The 20595-nt window shown below is 46.5% G+C and overlaps 1 protein-coding gene across 3 annotated transcripts in view; it reads right to left on the bottom strand.

The window, feature by feature from the left end:
- DIS3L2 (DIS3 like 3'-5' exoribonuclease 2) overlaps window positions 1-16364 on the bottom strand; it is a 241485-nt gene extending 225121 nt beyond the window's left edge. Inside the window, exons 1-2 of one of the 3 annotated variants that reach the window (XM_087965559.1) lie at window positions 16198-16320; window positions 5598-6328 (exon numbers count right to left, since the gene is read on the bottom strand). In XM_087965559.1, the coding sequence (XP_087821685.1) occupies window positions 5598-6309 (712 nt within the window). In that variant the 5' untranslated portion in view covers window positions 6310-6328; window positions 16198-16320. Of the gene's footprint in view, window positions 1-5597; window positions 6329-8758; window positions 8940-16197 lie in introns of those variants that run through there. The other 2 variants (XM_087965560.1, XM_087965561.1) reach the window with 2 other exon arrangements.
- Between the last annotated feature and the right edge of the window lie 4231 nt (window positions 16365-20595).

The following is a 20595-nucleotide window of genomic DNA, read 5'->3' on the forward strand; positions in this document are numbered from 1 at the left end:
TATATATATATATATATATATATATATATATATATATATATATATATAAGACAGGGTCTTATTTTCGAGGAAACACGGTAGAGGGCATTGCATGCCAAAACAACCAGACATGGGGATAGTTTTTTTTCCCCTCGTGCCATCAATCTGCCGAACACCTGATTCTCACAACACCATCTAACGCCTACGTGTATTTACCCAAGTAGTAGGACTGTATTACTATTATCCTTCGCATCTTCTCTACTACTCCCTTTTACTGGAATCATGATGATGATGATGATGATGATTACTCTGTTGCTTTGCATGTACACGGACAGCTTCTGCACTGGGGACAAATTCCATGTGTGCCCAATCACATTGGCCAATGAATAGTCTATTCTCCTACGGGCAGTCCTCAACTTACAACCACCCAACATTCCTGTTGCTAAGCGAAATGTTTGTGCGGTGAGTTCGCCCTGTTCTGTGACCTTTCTTGCCCCTGTCGTTAAGTGAATCACTGTAGTTCTTAAATGAGTCCAACTGTCGTTAAGTGAATCCAGCTTCCCCCATTTGACTTGGGGATCACGTCACCCTGGGGCTTTGCAACCATCATAAATGTATGTCAGTTGCCAAGCATCTCCATTGTGATCCCACGACCATGGAGATGCTACAACGGTTGTTAAGTGTGAAAACTGGTCCTAAGCAGGGTTGGGATTCAGCCAGTTCGGGCCAGTTCAGGTGAACCGGATGTTAAATTTACATCGGGTTCGCTGAACCAGTAGTTGAACTCACCAGCTGGCCTCACACACCCCGCTCTGCCCCTCCGCAGAATCTCCAAGTGGCCCATTTCGGATGCAGGTGATACAGGGTGTGTGTGTGGGGGGAAAGGCTCTGGGGGGAAACGGCCCTCCCGGAAGTTCCTGAAGTCCGGAAACAGGCCTGTTTTTGGGCTTCTGGAGGCCCTCTGGAGGCTGGGGGAAGCCGTTTCGCCCTCCCAGAGTCCCGAGGGAAGCCTCAGGACTCTGGGGAAGGCGAAAAACAGCCCTCCCAGAAGTTCCGGTAGGCCACGCCCATGCAGCAACCGAGCAGAGAACCGGTTGTTGGGATTTTTGATTGAATCCCACCTCTGGTCCTGAGTCCCTTTTTTTTCAGAGTTGTTGTAACTTTGAACGGTCACTAAACGAACTGTTCTAAGGGACTCCCTGTATTCTGCTGCTATCTGGGAAGCGCTGAAGACACGCTAAAGCAAGCTAAACATTCGTCCGTCTCACGCCCAGATTAACCTGTGGTTAATCAACTGACTCCCCGACAGAAAGTCCACAACACTTAAGATTGCCCCACCCACACCCAGGTAGATGTGTGTAAATTCCACACCTTTCAACCGGCTGCGTGCTCAGAGGAGGGGCAAGTCGTGAATGGAGGCAGCTGCTCTGATATCCATAATGGAACCTGCCCATTTCCAGTTCCAAAGGCCGTCATAACTCAAGGACTACTTGTATATACAAACAGGCAGCAAACCCCACTCCCTTCTAGCACTGATGATGTTACCTAGTGGGGTAATGAAACATCTCCAAGAAAACAACCGAGCTCAGATAGCACAAAGGGCCCCACAATTATTTCCTCCTCCTCCTCCTCCTCCTTTTCCTCCTCCTCCTCCTCCTCCTCCTCCTCCTCCTCCTCCTCCTCCTCCTTCCTCTTCCTCTTCTTCTTCCTCTTCTTCTTTTATTCTTCCTCCTCCTTCTTCCTCTTCTTCTTCCTCTTCTTCTTTTTCTTCCTCCTCCTCCTCCTTCTTCCTCTTCTTCTTCTTCCTCCTCCTCCTCCTTTTCCTCCTCCTCCTCCTCCTCCTCCCTTCAAGCACTGATAAGGTTACCTAGTTGGGCAATGAAACGTCTGCAAGAAAACCACCAAGCTCAGAGAGCCGCCAGGACCCCACTATCCTCCTCTTCCTCACCCACTTCACAAACCCCACTCCCTTCTGTCACTGGTGATGTTACCTGGGGAGCTAATGAAAGGTCTCCAGGAAAACAATCACGCTCAGGAATCCCCAAAAGTTCAACCACAGTTCAACCCTAAGCTACAAACTTGGTTGCCACAATATAAAAAAGAAGTTGAGACTCTCTAGAGCAGGGGTCTCCAACTCAATTTACCTGGGGGCCGCTGGAGGAGGTAGAGTCTGGGTGAGGCTGGGCCGCATAAGGGATTCCACCAAAAAACGTTGTTAAAAAAATATATCCTCAAATGTCATTTCATAGAAGTGTTTAGCCAGCTAGCGACGCATGGAGAACGTCTCAACGCGTGACATCATTTCCGCTTCTACTTGTCACAACAGCGCGGCGGATGACGAACAGCCCGCTAGCAGTCGCCTTTCTCTGCGTTTGATCGTGGCATTTGTTGATGGTAGAAAGTACCGGAATGGCGACCGCAAAAAAAAAAGGCGACTGCTACCGGACGGTTTGTCATCCGCCACACTGTTGTTACAAGCGTAGTGTGCATGAAGTCGGTGTAGCTTAGCCTAGCACCGAATGTCAGCCACGACGAGGAACGGCGGGCGGGACTTCCTTCAGAGGTCCATTCCCCCTGCGGGCCGAACTAATATTATACTTTCATATCACGGTGGGGGCCACAGGATATCGTCCTGCGGGCCGCAATTGGCCCGCGGGCCGCGAGAATGAGACCTCTGCTCTAGAGAGTGTACAGAGAAGAGCAACAAAGAGGATTAGGGCACCGGATTAGGGCACATATGAAGAACGGTTGCAGTTCTTCTAGTTTAATGAAAAGAAGGACTAGGGGAGACACGATAGCAGTGTTCCAATATTTGAGGGGCTGCCACAAAGAAGAGGGGATCAAGCTATTCTCCAAAGCACCTGAGCTACAGGGACATGAAGCAACAGATAGAAACTACAGAGGAACGATTGAGTCTGTCCTCTGCACCTCTATAACTGTCTGGTTTGGTTCTGCAACCCAACAGAACAGACACAGACTCCAGAGGATAATTAGGACTGCAGAAAAAAACAATTACTACCCACCTGTCTTCCATGGAGGACCTGCATCCTGCACCCTGAGTCAAAAAGAGGGCTGTGAAAATATCTACAGACCCCTCACATCCCGGACATAAACTGTTTCAACTCCTACCCTCAAAACGACAATATAGAGCACTGCACACCAGAACAACTAGACACAAGGGGAGTTTTTCCCCAAACGCCATCCCTCTGCTAAACAAATAATCCCCTCAACACTGTCCAACTAGTTACAAAGTTTGCATTACTATTACTGTTAATCTTCTCATCCCTCCTTATCACTCATCCCCTCCCACTTGTGACTGTATGACTGTAACTCTGTCGCTTGCATCCTTACGATTTATATGATTTGATTGCTTATTGTACCCTATGACTATTAAGTGTTGTACCTGATGATTCCTGACTCTTGACGAACGTATCTTTTCTTTTATGGACACGGAGAACATTTGCACCAAGACAAATTCCTTGTGTGTACAATCACACTTGGCCAATAAAGAATTCTATTCTATTCTATTCTATTCTATTCTATTCTATTCTATTCTATTCTATTCTATTCTTATTGTACCCTATAGCTATTATTGTTATACCTTATGATTCTTGAACCTTAACAAACGTATCTTTTCTTTTATGTACACTGAGAGCATTTGCACCAAGACAAATTCCTTGTGTGTCCAATCACACTTGGCCAATAAAAGAATTCTATTCTATTCTATTCTATTCTATTCTATTCTATTCTATTCTATTCTATTCTATTCTATTAATTCTAATTCTAATTCTAATTCTAATTCTATTCTTATTCTACTCTACTCTATTCTTATTGTACCCTATGGCTATTATTAAGTGTTGTACCTTATGATTCTAGACCAGGGGTGGGCAAACTACGGCCCTGGCCACATCCGGCCCGTTGGTCTGTCCAATCCGGCCCGGCCCTGAAAAAATCGCTGGGCGTGGCATATTGCCCTGCGCCGCGTGGCCCCAAAGCTGCAAAACAGTGCGGAGCGCTCTTGGGGTAGGAAAGAAAAGAAGAACTTTGCAAAGGCCTCGGCTGGGAGTTCGAAATCACCTTCGAGTGCGACCTCTCCGAAGGTGAGTCCCCGCCGATCCCCTTTTTTTTCCGGGGCTTCAGGCTTAAACTTTGCAAAGGCAAAGTTTGCAGGCGGGAGCGTCTTCCGGCCGAGGAGCGGAAGGTTCGCCCGGCGGGCGGGCGGGCTGCTTGGAGCGGGCTGCTTGGAGCCACCTAAAGCTAGGCCGCTGCTGGTGGAGCCTTGCCCTGCCTTGGTGCCCGTTTCCCGGCTCGGCGGTCCTGCTCGGGCGGCACTTTAAAGCCTGTTCCCAGCACCCGAGCAACTTGCGGCTTCCTTTTCTCGCGGGCGCTTGCATCTGGCCCCGAGCCGCGCGGCGGAGAAACCCGAGCACCGCCAGGTCGCCTCCTCCAAGCAGCCCACCCACCCACCCACCGGGTGGAACCCTTCCCGCTCCTCGGCGGGAAGACGCTCCCGCCTGCAAACTTTGCCTGTGCAAAGTTTAAGCCTGAAGCCCGAAAACCCGAGCAACTTCCCAGCAACTTTCGGCTTCCTTTAACTCGTGGGCGCTCACGCCTGGCCCCGAGCCGCACGGCAGAGGGAAGCCCGGCGGGCGGGAGGGCTGCTTGGAGGAGGCGACCGGCGGTGCTCTGGCAGCAGCAACAGGCAGTTCCGCCCGGGCTCCACTCAGGTGTCCGGCTGGGGCTGTCAGGAGTTGCTACCGCCGGCGCAGCTCGCGCGGCTCCAGTCCCGCGTTGCCTTGGGAAGGAAAAGGCAAAACCAGGAGCCGCTGAGCCTGAGCCTCCGGTGCCGCTGCTGCTGTTGCAAAGCACCGCCGCGGCTCTTCCTTTTTGCCTTTCCCTTTCCGAGGCAACGGGACTGGAGCAGCGGAGCGCGCCGGCGGTAGCAACTCCTGACTCAGGGGCCTCCGAGGGGAGGGGAAGGAGGAGAAGAAGGGGGGAAAGGGTGGGGGAGATTCCCAAAAATCTTGTGCTGACCCGGCCCGTCTGTCAAATTTTAAAAGTCAATGCGGCCCCCAAGCCAAAAAGTTTGCCCACCCTGTTCTAGACCCTTGACGAATGTCTCTTTGCTTTTATGTACACTGAGAGCATTTGCACAAAGACAAATTCCTTGTGTGTCCAATCACACTTGGCCAATAAAAAAAGTCTATTCTATTCTCAAGGAGAGAAACAACCTAGAACTAAGGAGAAATTTCCTGACTATGAGAACAATTGATCAGAGGAATGAGTTGCCTTCAGAAGTTGTGGGTGCTTCAACACTGGAGGTTTTTAAGAAGAGATTGGACAGCTGTTTGTCTGAAATGGGGTAGGGTTGGAGGTTGGATTACAAGACCTCCAAGGTCCCTTCCAACTCTGTCCTTGTCATTCTGTTAACTCTCTTCTTCTATTAGATGCCTCTTAACTCCACCAAGAGTCGCTAAAGGCCCTCAGTCCTGAGCAACTCTCAAGCAACCACGAGGCACACTCACAGAGGGTCTCCAATGAGGCTCTTAAGAAAGCCACAGCTTCTTGCTCCAACTTGCTACAAACATTGGCAGCCCCCTGAGGGACCATCAACTCACCGTACATCTGCCGAGGCAATAAGAAGCCAGCGCTCGCCAAAGGCAGCTCCACACTCAGTTGTCCTGCGGGCGGAAAGACCCCGGTTCCATCCACGGGCATCGAAGGGCTGCCGCTGCCCTTACTTCTCCAGAGCTCCTCCTTGTTCGAGGTGGAGGCCTTCTGCAGTGGAACCACCAGTCTGGACAATGCCTCCTGCCCGCCTGGGACGGGCCTGGTTTTCAAGAACCCGAATGGACCTCCGGGCCGAGTAGAAGGGACCTCATCTTCTGCACCTGCCTCTTTTTTCTCCTCCTCCTCCTCCTCCTCTTCCTCCTCCCTCTTCCCGACACCAGGATCTCCCGGATGGGGCTGTTGCTGCCTGTTGACCAAACTGCCCTTTTTGCTGTTACGCAGGCCCTCGAAGCTCCTGAGGTCCGGTTGAATGGATTGCAAGGATCCCACCGGCGGAGCCGTGGCTGGTTTCATCCCATTCTTCACTGGGGCTTCTCTGGCGGGCGCCCGTTTTGGAGACGCCTCCAACTCGGGGTCCAAATCGTCCTGTAAGAGGTTCTCCTCCAGCTGCAGCTTCTGGGCGATGTGGTTCAGGTAGGAACGGAAGCGTCCGCTGTGGTGCTTCTGCACGAGGCGGGCGTAAGCGTTCTTGTGCGGCTTGCTAGGCGCTTCTCTCCCAGCGTAGCTCGCCGGGCTGTGGACGCACCCGTGTGGCTCCATATTCCCCAAACGTTACTGGCTGAAAAGGAGCAAATATAAAGGTACACCAGAGACAGTAGAGGTGGTCCTTGACATAGCACCACAACTGAGCCCAAAATGTATGTTGCTAAAGTGAACCGTTTGCCCCAGTGGAACAACCAGTTCTCTGCCCTAATGATTTTTTCCAACAACCAGTTCACCAAACGGCTCAGGAAGTTTAGCAACCGGTTCTCCTGAACTGGTGCGAACTGGCTGAGTCCCACTGTCAGCTTTGGAAGCCATATTGACACCAGACGCTTCCACACTGCCACATTCTTGAGCCTGGGAAAAATGGGAGGGGGGGATTTCTTAGAGTGTATGTGGTTAGACATAGTAACATTTTTTTTTCTAATTCAAGGTCATGTTATATCTGCACCTGGGTGAGGGCATATCTCAAGTTGGGACAGATGGTGATTGGTGCATGTGATGCGATGATGGGTGAAGGAGGTGGATTTGTAGTTTTTTTACTTATTGCAAGGAAAACCGGAACTTTCGGATTCAGGATCCCCCAGTTGTGCCAGTTTACTATCCAAATAAAACAGAACTTTTGAGAAGATGTCTGTCTCGGAGTTATTGGTTGGAGTGGAGATTTTCTGGAACGCTGAATCCCACCACCGATTTGCTGCCTTTTACAACCTTTCTGGCCATGGTTGTTAAGCAAACCATGGCAGCTGTGAATTTAGTCACCCAGTTTGTTAAGTGAAGCTGGCTCGTCAAGAGGTCATAAAAGTGAGTCACATTTGCCGCCCTCATAAATACATGCCACCCGTCTGAATTTTGATCACCTGGCCCTGGGGGTGGGGGAATGCTGCAACGGTCATTAAGTGTGACAAACATTTGTGTCCCTTTTCTCCCTGCGGTGGCGATGCTGCAACCGTCGTAAATACGAACTCAGTTGCCAAGCCTCTGAATTGTGATCATGTGTCTACAGGGGTAAGTGTGAAAAACGGCCTTAAGTCCCTTTTTTCGGCACCGTTGTAACTTTGAACGGTCACTCAATGACCTCTTAAGTCGAGGACGACCTGTATATGAATTGGACTCTATTCTTCAGATAAACAATTACAGGTGGCCCTCGACTTACGACTGCAATTGTGTCCATCATTTCTGTTACTGGGCAAGACGGTTGTTAAGTTGAATTTTGCCCCGTTTTACGACTCTGATGCCCCAGCTGTTAACTGAATAACTGCAGTTATTCACTGCATGGACTTGGCTTGATAAGATAGCAATATCAATATCAATATCACTTAGACTTATATACTGTTTTATAGTGCTTTACAGCCCCCTCTAAGCGGTTTAAGATGATCTCAAAAGGGGATTGATTACATGACCTCTGCAACCGTCCTATACACGAATCAGTTGCCAAGCCTCCAAATTTTGATCACGTGACCACGGGAATCCTGCAACGGTCTTAAGTGTGAAAAACTGGTCATAAGTCACTTTTTCCAGTGCCTCTGTAACTTCAAACCATCACTAAGTGAACTGCGGTAACTCAAGGACAAGCTGTACTTCCTTCCCCCACCCACCCCCTGTCATTTTGCTATGGAATAAAAATACAGTGATGAATGGAGAGGAATAATCTAAAGACCGGGACAGTTTTAAAACGTGTGAAGTAAAGAGCATCAGGTTGGAAAAAGAATGAGTGGGGATTCTATTCTTAACCACAAAAAAAGTATTCATATTAATGGGAAAAGAAGAGAAAACTGACAGCCGTTTGCCGAGGGCAGGACAACTCAAGTCCAAGCTGTGAGCTTTCTTCCTTTGTAGGCTTTTATTTTTAATGACTAGTGAATATTTTTAGTTTCACCTCTCTATAATGAGAGAGAAGTTTGAGTTTCTCTTTGTTGTTATGTGCTTGAAGTCAGTCTCGGGAATATTATGCTAATGCCATCAGATAACAAAAGCCTTATTATCCATAATGTAACAAACAACTGACTTCTGGCCTACGTGATTCAAATTGTCATACACACACACACACACATATACATACATACATATATATATACATACATACATACATACATACATACATACACACACATACATATATAAAATCAACCTTTGGTCATGTCTGAACAGATGAACTCTTGTAAGTTATTAATGTGTTAGATTGCAGCACGCCTCATTTTTATATTGCACTATAAATGGAGGATCTAATTGGACAATTCACTTGTAATTACTTTTCTAGTTCTTTGGGAAGTTATTTTCCAACGTCACTGCCAACAAAATGCCTTATTTTATTTATACTTATTATTTCCCCCAAAAATACAACCAACCCAGAAGGTAAGTCCTGGCTTGATTTTTACACGTGCTCCCAATATAAGCCCTATCCCCCCCCAAAATAAGCCCTAATTAAGATCCACCCACTCCAGAGTGGACGGGTAAAAATTAAGCTAGGGTGGGGATGGTGGGGTGGAGCTGTCCTACTACTTACCTTTGGACAGGTGTAGCCAGGCCTCGCACACCCCGACACCTGCCTGGTCAGCCCATTTCTTCTGCAGCCGGCAAGGCTTTCCTGAAGGCCTCTGGAGCAGAAAACAAAGCTCTGGATCGATCCAGAGCTCCGTTATTGGCTGCAGAGGCCTTGAGCAAAGGCTTTCTGGCCGCAGAAGACGTTCCTCAAGGCCCCTGACAGCAAAAAGGAGGCCGAGGGCGACGCGCGCAAGTGAGGTTAGTCAGTGGATGACATCCCTGAAAATAAGACCTGGTGCCTATTTTGGGGGCAAAAAAGAAATATATGACAGGGTCTTATTTTTGGGGAAACATGGTAACTATTGTACTCTATGGTTACCCTTACTTGGCAACATACAAGTAGTCCTCAAGGTACGACCACAATTGAGCCCAACATTTCTATGGCTAAGCGATAGAGTTATGAGTTTTACGACCTTAGACAATTGTTAAGTGAATCAGTGCAGTTCTTAAGTTAGTCACCCGGTTGTTAAGTGAGTCTGGCTTCCCCATGGACTTTGCTTGTCAGAAGGTCGCAAAAGGGGATCACGCGACCCCTCCCGGGACCCTGCGAACGTCACAAATACAGATAGTCCTCGACTTACGACAACTGAGCCCAAAATTTATGTTGCTAAATGGGACATTCGTTCAATGAATTTTGCTCTGTCAGCGTAAAAATCATCCAAACTCAAAACTTTACATTGAGGGATGTTGTAACTTTGAACAGTCACTAAATGAACTGTTGTAAGTCGAGGACTACCTGAATTGTTATGCTTTGTTTTAAAATTACTAAAACAAGAGGATGTTCATCTCTGCTGCTTGCTCATTACAACCCGGCTGCAAACTCTTAGTGGGACATGCTTTTGCTGCCAGGCAGTCCTCGACTTATGACAATCGAGTCCAAAATTTCTGCTGCTAAGCAAGGCAGTTTGTAAGCGAGTTGTGCCTCATTTTGCAACCTTTTTGCCACAATTGTTCAGCAAATCACTGCAGCTGTTAAAGGAATCGTGTGGTCATTAAGCAAATCCAGTTTGCCCCATTGTCGGAAAACAGATGGGAGGGGTTCAAAAATGACCCCGAAACTGTGCATCGGTCATAAATAGAAGTCAGTCGCCAAACGCCTTAAGTTTTGACCGCACGACTTTTGGGGATGCTGTGATGGTCGCAAGTCTGCAAAATGGTCATAAGTCCCTTTTTTCTATGCTGTTAAAACTTCAAAAGTCACTAAACGAAAAGTGTCAGGGTTCCGACGGATGCCCAAATTAATTCATGAGCGTGTTGATTAAAACGAGTGGACAGAAAGGTTATAAGTCGAGGAGGATCTGTACCTGCGGTTCAAGTCACCAAAAGGGGAGAGAGAAAAAATCACAACTGGCACACCAGCCAAAACTGAGTGGAGGATTTGTGCATACAATTTGGGTTTATTTCTATGTTGTTTTTTTAATTTGTTTTATTTTATTTATGTAACATATAAAAAATCCGTTTCATTTAAACAGTGTGTTGTCTGGGTGGCAATTCTTTTTGGAAATCATAATCAAAGCGTTTACAATAATATTCATCACACTGATATTAATTCAATAATAATAATAATAATAATAATAATAATAATCTACTTTAACAAATCTCCTTTATAACATTAATTAATCCTTTTTGTACCCCAACATTTCTAACTTCTGTTTTGATTATCTAACCATGGGTAAAATAAATCCCATATCAAGAAATATTCAGTTCCTTCCTTTTCCTTCATTTTAAGCCGTGAAACTGTCCATTTCTGCACATTCTAATATTTTTTTAATTATACTCTCATTCGTCGGGGTCTCTTTTGCTTTTCCATTGCTGTGCAAATACAATTCTGGCTGCAGTTAGTACATGTAAAATGAAATTTATATATTAGTTGATTTCTAATTTTGACTGCTATGGGCCAGCTGTGAGTTCTAGTTCTGCCTTAGCCCTGAAAGCCACATCGGTGACTTTGGGACAATCACCAGGAGACGGGGAGTTCTAGTTCTTTTCGGGATGAGAAAGCTGTGGCAACAGTGCCCGATGTCTTGATCCCTTCAAACACAGACTTCTGCAATGCACTCTCTACTTGGGACAGCCCCTTGTAAACTAACCCAACTGTAGCCGTCTCAAAACATGGTTTTAGCAACACCATCCCGGCGCTTCATTTGCTGCCAATCATTTTTCAAGTCCAAATATAATGCTGTCACTTATCTACAAAGCCAAACGCAATGCAGCGGCCTGTTCCCATGGAGGCCATCAGCTCCAATCCATATTTCAGCTTGTTTGACCACCCCGGAAAGAGAAACTTTAGTCTATATCAATGTCAACATTCTTCCAGCAATAAAAATTGTCTTGCCTGGGTGAGAATTTATGCTATGCTGGCGGCTCGATTGCCACTTTGGTTGGAAATTGTAAAAAAAATTGTCATTATGTTTGGAAGTGAATACAACGCTATTGATTTGAGTTAGGGAGTTTTGGTTTAATCTGCTTACTTGTGGTTATTTTATCATGTATGTTACTTTGTCTTTCGAATGGGACGATACACACATTTTTTCTACACAATGCAGCATTTGAATCTCCATAGGACTCAGTCATCTCCTGGGCCCAAAGAGGTACACACAATTTCCTTGGCAAGAAGAGACAATTTGGTCTATTGGTGAAGGCATCAGATTAGAAAGCAGGAAACAGTGAGTTCTAATCCCAGTTTAGCCATTAAAGCCAGCTAAGTGACTTTGGGCCAATCACCAGGAGACGGAGAGTTCTAGTTCCACCTTAGACCTGAAAGCCACATCAGTGACTTTGAGACAATCACCAGGAGACGGGGAGTTCTAGTTCCGCCTTAGCCCTGAAAGCCACATCAGTGACTTTGGGACAATCACCAGGAGACGGGGAGTTCTAGTTCCACCTTAGACCTGAAAGCCACATCAGTGACTTTGAGACAATCACCAGGAGACGGGGAGTTCTAGTTCCGCCTTAGACCTGAAAGCCACATCGGTGACTTTGGGACAATCACCAGGAGACGGGGAGTTCTAGTTCCACCTTAGACCTGAAAGCCACATCGGTGACTTTGGGACAATCACCAGGAGACGGGGAGTTCTAGTTCCGCCTTAGCCCTGAAAGCCACATCGGTGACTTTGAGACAATCACCAGGAGACGGGGAGTTCTAGTTCCCGCCACATGTGACTTTAGACAATCACCAGGAGACGGGAGTTCTAGTTCAGCCTGAAAGCCACATAGGTGACTTTGGGACAATCACCAGGAGATGGGAGTTCTAGTTCCCCTTAGACAATCACCCGGGAGTTCTACCTTAGCCCTGAAAGCCACATCGTGACTTTGGGACAATCACCAGGAGACGGGAGTTCTAGGCCTTAGCCTGAAAGCCACATCGGACAATCACCGGAGACCAGACAATCACCAGGAGACGGGGAGTTCTAGTTCCGCCTTAGCCCTGAAAGCCACATCGGTGACTTTGGGACAATCACCAGGAGACGGGGAGTTCTAGTTCCACCTTATGCCCTGAAAGCCACATCGGTGACTTTGAGACAATCACCAGGAGATGGAGAGTTCTAGTTCCGCCTTAGCCTGACTTTGGGACAATCACCAGGGACGGGGGAGTTCACCTTAGCCTGAAAGAGACGGGGTTCTAGTTCTAAACCACAGTGACTTTGGCAATCACCAGAGGGGAGTTCTAGTTCCGCCTTAGCCCTGAAAGCCACATCGGTGACTTTGAGACAATCACCAGGAGACGGGGAGTTCTAGTTCCGCCTTAGCCCTGAAAGCCACATCGGTGACTTTGGGACAATCACCAGGAGACGGGGAGTTCTAGTTCCGCCTTAGCCCTGAAAGCCACATCGGTGACTTTGGGACAATCACCAGGAGATGGGGAGTTCTAGTTCCCGCCTGCCTAGCCCTGAAAGCCACATCGGTGACTTTGGAGACAAGTTCTAGTTCGCCAGCCTAAAGCCACACGTGACTTTGAGACAATCACCAGAGACGGGAGTTCTAGTTCCGCCTTAGCCCTGAAAGCCACATCGGTGACTTTGAGACAATCACCAGAGACGGGAGTTCTAGTTCCCCTTAGCCTGAAAGCCAATCGGTGACTTTGGGACAATCACCAGGAGAGGGAGTTCTAGTTCCACCTTAGCCCTGAAAGCCACATCGGTGAGACAATCATCTGGTGACTTTGGGACAATCACCAGGAGATGGAGTTCTAGTCCCCTTAGGCACAAAAGTCATCTGGTGACTTTGGGTCAAACACCAGGAGACGATGAGTTCTAGTCCCGCCTTAGTCATGAAAGCCAGCTAAGTGACTTTGGGCCAGTCCCTCTCTCTTAGCCCAAACCACTTCTCAGGTTTGCTGTTGTGGGCAAAAAAAAGGAGAATGGAGTATTAGATATATTTGCCACCTTGAATTATTTGTAATAATTATAAAAGCAGGATGCAAGTCAATACATCAAAAGTGTGTTCTCAGCCCTTTCTGGGGCTGTCTTTCCTCTCTTTCTACCACTGCACCATAGAGAGCATTTTAACATACTGCACCTGTGTATGGTATGCCAATTGCACCGTGGCAGATAGGAAAGCGCTCCAGAGGGTTAATATCATTGCCCAGAGGATCATGGGTTGCCTTCTCCCCTCTTTGGAAGAGCTTTATAGCTCCTGCTGCCTTAAGAAAGTTCAAAATATCTTTAAAGATCCATCTCATCCTGGGAACCCTTTTTTTGAACTACTACCATCTGGCAGACGGTACAGGATAATAATAAAAACAAAGACAAATAGGCTGAAAAACAGCTTCTATCCCAGGGCAGTAATTCTATTGAACTCCTGCCACTTGTCTGAAATGAAATTAGGTTTCCTGCTTGAGCGGGGGGTGGGGTGGTGGACTAGAAAACCTCCAAGGTCCCTTCCAACTCTGTTATTCTGCCATCCTGTTATTCTACTGCATAGTCACGCAAGGGTCTTCAAACTTGGCAACTTTCAGACTTGTGGACTTCAACTCCCAGAATTCCTGAGCTAACATGACTGGAGGAGGAATTCTGGGAATTGAAGTCCACAAGTCTTAAAAGTTGTCAAGTTTGAAAACCCTTGGCATAGTGCGAAATATTAATGCAATATCAGGGGTTTTTCCATTCAATTGCCTAGAATGCAAAGGATGAGTGTTTGTGTTTTTTTATTTTATTTTTATATAGTTATCATGTACACTGAAAGAGGCATTTAATTTTGCTGCACGAGGGGGTCATGGCCATAAACTAGAACTAAACTTCCAGCTCTAGCCCAAAGGCTGGAATAGTTTCCCAGTGGTCTCCCCCACTCCGCTTCCCCAGTCAAGCTTTCCAACCTCGCCGTGCTCCAGGGAAAATCTCACTTCTTAGACATCAGAATAAAATTAACTTGACTGATCTTGGCTATTCTATGTTTATGAAATCCCCGACACGCTGACAATATCACTCATTCTTTTTAGGAGTTTCTCGTATTTAGAGATTTGTTCAATATCAGCAACTTGGTGGCTGGGAAATCCTGGGAATTAAAATCCACAAGTTTTAAACGTTGGTGATGTTGAAAAAAGGTTGATTTAGACTGAAGCTAGACTGAACAACTACTTCTCTTGTTCGGAAACTAGGATTATTAAAAAAAAAAAAACCTCTAAATAAGGATATGAAGAACAGTTACAGGAACCGGGCATGGCTAATCTAGTGAAGAGAAGGACCAGGGGAGACAGGATAGCGGTCTTCCAGTATTTGAGGGGCTGCCACTGAGAGGAAGGGGTCAAGCTATTTTCCAAAGCATAAGAAAGAAAAAGAAAGAAAGAAGAGAGAGAGAGATAGGAAGGAAGGAAGGAAGGAAGGAAGGAAGGAGGGAGGGAGGGAGGGAGGGAGGGAGGGAGGGAGGGGAGGAAGGAAAGAAAGAAGAGAAAGAAAGGAAGGAAGGAAGAAAGAAGAAAGAAGGAAGGAAGGAAGGAAGGAAGGAAGGAAGAAAGAAAGAAAGAAGGAAGGAAGGAAGGAAGGAAGGAAGGAAGGAAGGAAGGAAGGAAGGAAGGAAGGAAGGAAGGAAGGAAAGAAGGAAAGAAAGAAAGAAAGAAAGAAAGAAAGAAAGAAAGAAAGAAAGAAAGAAAGAAAGAAAGAAAGACATCTGAGCAAACCATGGATGGACAGAAGACACATCTATTTTAAGGAAAAGAAGGATGGGGTGACAAGATAGCAGTCTTCCAATATCTCAGCGCTTGCCACAAAGAAGAGATGTAAAAAAGATGTTGAGACTCTAGAAAGAGTGCAGAGAAGAGCAACCAGGATGATGAGGGGACTGGAAGCTCAGACATATGAAGAACGGTTGCAGGAACTGGACCTGGCTAGTCTAGGGAAGAGAAGGACCAGGGGAGACAGGAGAGCAGCCTTCCAATATTTGAGGGGCTGCCACAGAGAGGAGGAAGGGGTTCAAGCTATTTTCTAAAGCCCCCGAAGGCCAGACAAGGAATAATGGATGGAAACTGATCAAGGAGAGATTCAACCTGGAAATAAGGAGAATCTTTCCTGACAGGGAGAACATTCAACCAATGGAACAGAAGTTGCCTCCAGAAGTTGTGGGAGCTTCATCCCTGGAAGCTTTCAAGAACAGACTGGACTGCCATGTGTAAGAAATGGTGTAGGGTCTCCCGCTTGGATGGTGGGTTGGACTAGATGACCTCCAAGCTCCCTTCCAACTCTGTTATTCTATATTCAGTGGAACAGAAGTTGCCTTTGAAGTTGTGGGAGCTTCATCCCTGAAGGCTTTCAAGAAGAGATTGGACTCCCATCGGTCAGAAATTGTGTAGGGTCTCCCGCTTGGACGGTGGGTTGGACTAGATGACCTACAAGGTCCCTTCCAACTCTACCTGTTATCTGCTTGTTGGCCAATTTGTATCTATAACAAAAGTTACTTGTACTTTCTATCCTGTTTAAGGACATTATTTTTCTCCAGACAGGCAGGGAAGGCCACATGAAACACCTGAGCTGCCCTGGATGGCGACTTGGCTGTGTTTGCCAGGGGAGCCTGTGCCACCCTCCCCACCGCCCCCTCCCCAATTTTGCCCATTGCATTTTAATAGGGAAGCTGCCATATCCATGTCCCCTTGTTTGAATGGTCCCAAGAGGGGACCAGTTGAAGAGGGGGGAAATTTGGAAGGAAGGGGGCCGTGGGGGGGCCAATCATTCATCAGAGGGTTGCAAGGAAGCCTACGAGGGGGTCTCTCGCCCACCCAACCACCCCATATATAGCCTAGCCTGGCAGCCTGGCAGGGCTTCCCTATGGGGAAAGCGGGGGGGGCTAGGCAGCCCTCCCCTCCCCGAGAATACAAAGAGGGGAGGAGAATGGAAGGAGAATCCCGTCCTTCCCCCCCTCCCCTCCAAGTCCGAGCCCCAATGGGGCAAAGGGAGCCCCCCTCTAACTCACCTGCCCAAACTCCGCACTGGCCTCGGCACCGGCTTCAGCTTCCCCACTTCCGGTTTGCTTCTCCTTCCGGGTCACGCAGCCGGCCTTCTACAGGTCGCGGCGAGGCTTTCCAGCGGAGAGCGAAGTGGAAGCGTCGCTTAGGTCGGCCGGGATGCCGCCGCCGCCGGAGGCGCATGCGCGCTCCAGGGTTTCTCGGTGGCGCCTTTGTTTGTGGTGCCCTGAGAGGAGCCAAAAAAAGCTTTAAAAGCTTAATACGTATAGCAAACTTGGCAAGTTTAAAGACTTATGGACTTCAACTTCCAGAATTCCCGAGCTAACATGACTGGGGGAGGAATTCTGGGAGTTGAAGTCCACACGTCTTAAAAAATAATAATACAGGGGTATCCAACCTTAGGAACTTTTAAGACTTGTGGATAGCCTGCTTTTGATTTCAATCTTGGCAGAGCATTTTAATATAGAAAATAGAATAGAATAGAATAGAATAGAATAACAGAGTTGGAAGGGACCTTGGAGGTCTTCTAGTCCAACCCCCTGCCTAAGCAGGAAACCTTACACCACTTCAGACAAATTATTCTGGTCCTCTATGCCTTTTATCAAAGGGCAGGTTGCAAATACATCAAATAAATACAGATTAGCCCATTTGATTCATGACCGGTCAAAGTTACAACAGCACTGAAAAATGTAGCTTACGACCAGATTTCCCATTTAGGACAATTAACCACATATCCTCATTCTCATTCCATTCCATTCCATTCCATTCTATTCTGCATTCTATTATTTCTAATTCCATTCCATTCCAATATTCTATTCTATTCCATTCCATTCTATTCTGTATTCTATTATTTCTAAGTCTATTCCATTCCAATATTCTACTCTATTCCATTCTACTCTTCTTCCAATATTTATTCTATTCTATTCTATTCTATTCTATTCTATTCTACTCTACTCTACTCTACTCTACTCTACTCTACTCTAATTCTAATTAATTCTACTATATTTCCATAGGGATCATATAGAATTCACTATCCTCTTACCCAATGAATACCTCCTTTCCAGTTTTTGTAAGAGATATCCTATCTTAACCTCTATCATGTAAAAAACAAGAAAAAAATGTAAAAAGCAAGGAAACAGTCAAGGAAACAATTGGTCCATTAATGGGAGAAACTGGCAAGAAGGTGACAAGCAACAGGAAGAAAGCAGAACAGCTTAACTCATCTCTCAGAGAGCCTCCGGAGCCCGTGGAGGCCATTTTTGTCCTCCCGGAGTCTCGAGGAAAGCCTCTGGAGCCCAAGGAGGGCAAAAACACGCCCCCTCCACCGTGGTGCAGGAGGCCAACTAGGCCACGCCCACCGTGGCCACACCCACCCAACCACCAGGCAGAAAACCCATTGCTAAAGTTTTTGAAGGTCAGCCCTGACGTCATCCCCTTTTGCAAACATCTGACAAGCAGAGTCAAAGGGGAATCCAGATTCACTTAACAACCATCTTACTACTTTAACAACGGTGGTGGGTTCGTTTCACAATGGCCGCAAAATGGGGCAAAACTCACTTAACCATGGCCCCGATGAGCAACAGAAATTTTCGGCTCAGTTACAGTTGTCATAAATCGACAACTACCTACCTGTAGTGATTTCCCGTTCACACAACCTACTTAAAATGATGATTGGGTTCCCACCACCACCAGAACTGGTCATAAAGTGACTTTAGTCCATGTCAAATAGTCCTTAAAGAAACGGTCGCATGTCGAGAAAGGCCTATGGGAAAGGCAAGAAAACAGACGTCGAGTTAACTCAAGGAAAGATGGACAGTGAACTGGAAGGAGAATGAAGGAGAATGAAGACCCTCCCTCTGTCAAGGACCTAAGAGTCCTCATCTCAAAAGATCTAAGCCCCAGAGCTCACTGTAACAGCATTGCCAAAAAGGGCATTAAGTATTGTTAACCTAATTTTGCAAAGCTTCTTTTCCAGTAACATTGAACTGCAAACCAGGGCATACAAAACCTTTGCCAGACCAATTCTCAAATACAGCTCATCTGCCTGGAATCCACACTGTATAACGGACATTAAGCGAGTCCAGAGGTATTTCACGAGAAGAGTCCTCCACTCCTCCGCTTGCAATAGAATACCTGATGCCACCAGACTTGAAATTTTGGACCTGACAACTTAAAGAGTTCCGCCGCCTACGGTCTGATCTAAGCTTGAGTACACAAAATGTTCTGCTACAACGTCCTACCTGTCAACGACTATTTTTTTTTTATTGGACACACAAGGAATTTGTCTTGGTGCAAATGTTTTATGTGTCGACAATATGTTTATATGTTACGTTCATACTTATACTTGTCTTCTCATACGTTCTTGACAAACTAAACTAAATAAAGAAATATTTACATTTTGTTTTGCTCCTTGGGAGGCACGGCAGCGGGTGATTAAAGGGAAGACACGAGGCGCAGGAAGCAGGCGTCAATAAATCTCAGCATATTTCAGATTGCCCTTGGAGATAGCGCCAGATAGGCAACTGGAAACGCCAAAATAATTATTTCCTCCCAAGTCAACAAGTTTGGGAGAAACCAGAAGCGAGCCTGAGGAATGATCAGACAGGACAAAGCAGTTCTCTTGGGTGAATTGCCCAGATTTTCCAGTTATGTCACTGGTAACATGGAGGATTCAGGAGAATAAAAGAAAGCTGGTTTTGGCTCCTGTAGAAGAAAGAACTTCTTTAAAGTTTCTGTCATGTTTGTTTCACTAACTGTTGTTCATTTCTCCATCGGCTTGTTTCACGCACAAATGGTGGAGGCCCATGGCTTTCATTTTTATTACAGGAGTTTGTCTGAAATGGAATAGGGTCTCCTGCTTGAGCAAGAGGTTGGACTAAGATAACAGATAATCAGAGTTGGAAAGGACCTTGTAGGTCATCTAGTCCAACCCCCCGCCCAAGCAGGAGACCTACACCATTTCTGACAGATGGGAGTCCAATCTCTTCTTGAAAATCTCAACTGATGACACTCCCACAACTTCCGAGGGCAACTTCTGTTCCATGGGTTGATTGTTCTCCCTCTAAGAAAGTTTCTCCTTATTTCCAGGTTAAATCTCTCCTTGATCAGTTTCCATCCATTACTCCATGTCTGGCCTTCGGGTGCTTTGGAAAATAGTTTCACCCCCTTCCTCCTCTCTGTGGCAGCCCCTCAAATATTGGAAGACTGCTATCATGTCTACCCTGGTCCATCTCTTCACTAGACTAGCCATGCCCAGTTCCTGCAACTGTTCTTCGTTGGTTTTAGCCTCCAGTCCCTTAATCCTCCTGGTTGCTCTTCTCTGCACTTTTTCTAGAGTATCAACATCTTTTTTATAATGTGGTGAACAAAACTGGATGCAGCACTCTAGGTGTGGTCTTACTAAGGCTTTAGTGAGTGGTATTAGTACCTCCCTTGATCTTGATTGTATCCCTCTGTTAATCCAATTTAGGATTGCATTAGCTTTTTTGGCTGCTGTGCATACTGCTGGCTCATATTTAGCTTGTTGTCCACTAAGACTCCAAGATCCCTCTCACAGTTACTGCTATTGAGCCTGGTTTCACCCAGTCTATATGTGTCCTTTGGGGTTTTCTTGCCTAAGTGTAGGACTTTACTTTTCTCTATATTGAATTTCATTTTATTAGATATGGCCCAGTGTTTGAGTCTGTCAAGATCCATCTGGATCTTGAGCCTATCTTCTTGGGTGTTAGCTATTCCTGCCAGCTTAGTATCATCTGCCAATTTGGTAAGTTCCCCTTCTATTCCCTCATCTAAGTCGTTAATGAAGATATTGAAGAGTCCTGGGCCTAAGACGGAACCTTGTGGCACCCCACTGCTTACTTCCCTCAATGTAGACTTAGATCCCTTAAGGACTAGAAGATCTACAAGGTCCCTTCAAACTCTATTCTGATTGATTGATTAATTGAATGAATGATTGATTGATTGATGGAAGTTGTGAATGTGCCAACACCGGAGGTTTTTAAGAAGAGACTGGGCAGCCATTTGTCGGAAATAATATAGGGTTTCTTTCCTCAGCAGCGGGTTGGACTACAAGACCTCTAAGGTTCCTTCCACCTCTGTTATTCTGCCATCTGTCTTCGAATTACAATCATTCGTTTCGTGACCAAAAATTACAGAAACCCTGGAAAAAAAGTGACTTACGATCATTTGTCGCACCTATGACCTCTGCAGCATCCCCCACGCGAACAGAATTCAGCCGCTTAGCAACTGCTTCATATTTACGACGGTCGCAGCAGTCCCGTGTGTGTGTGTGTGTGTGTCAGACGATCCCCTTTTGCGACCTTCTGACAAGCCAAGTCCACGGGAGGGGAGCCAGATTTGCTTAACGACTGTGTGACTAGCTTAACAACTGCAGGGGATTTGATTAA

The sequence above is a fragment of the Notechis scutatus genome, chromosome 4, assembly GCF_049901735.1.
Source record: "Notechis scutatus isolate UNSWTSFEM ecotype Mainland chromosome 4, rNotScu1.2, whole genome shotgun sequence".
In the NCBI taxonomy this organism is placed as follows: Eukaryota; Metazoa; Chordata; class Lepidosauria; order Squamata; family Elapidae; genus Notechis; species Notechis scutatus.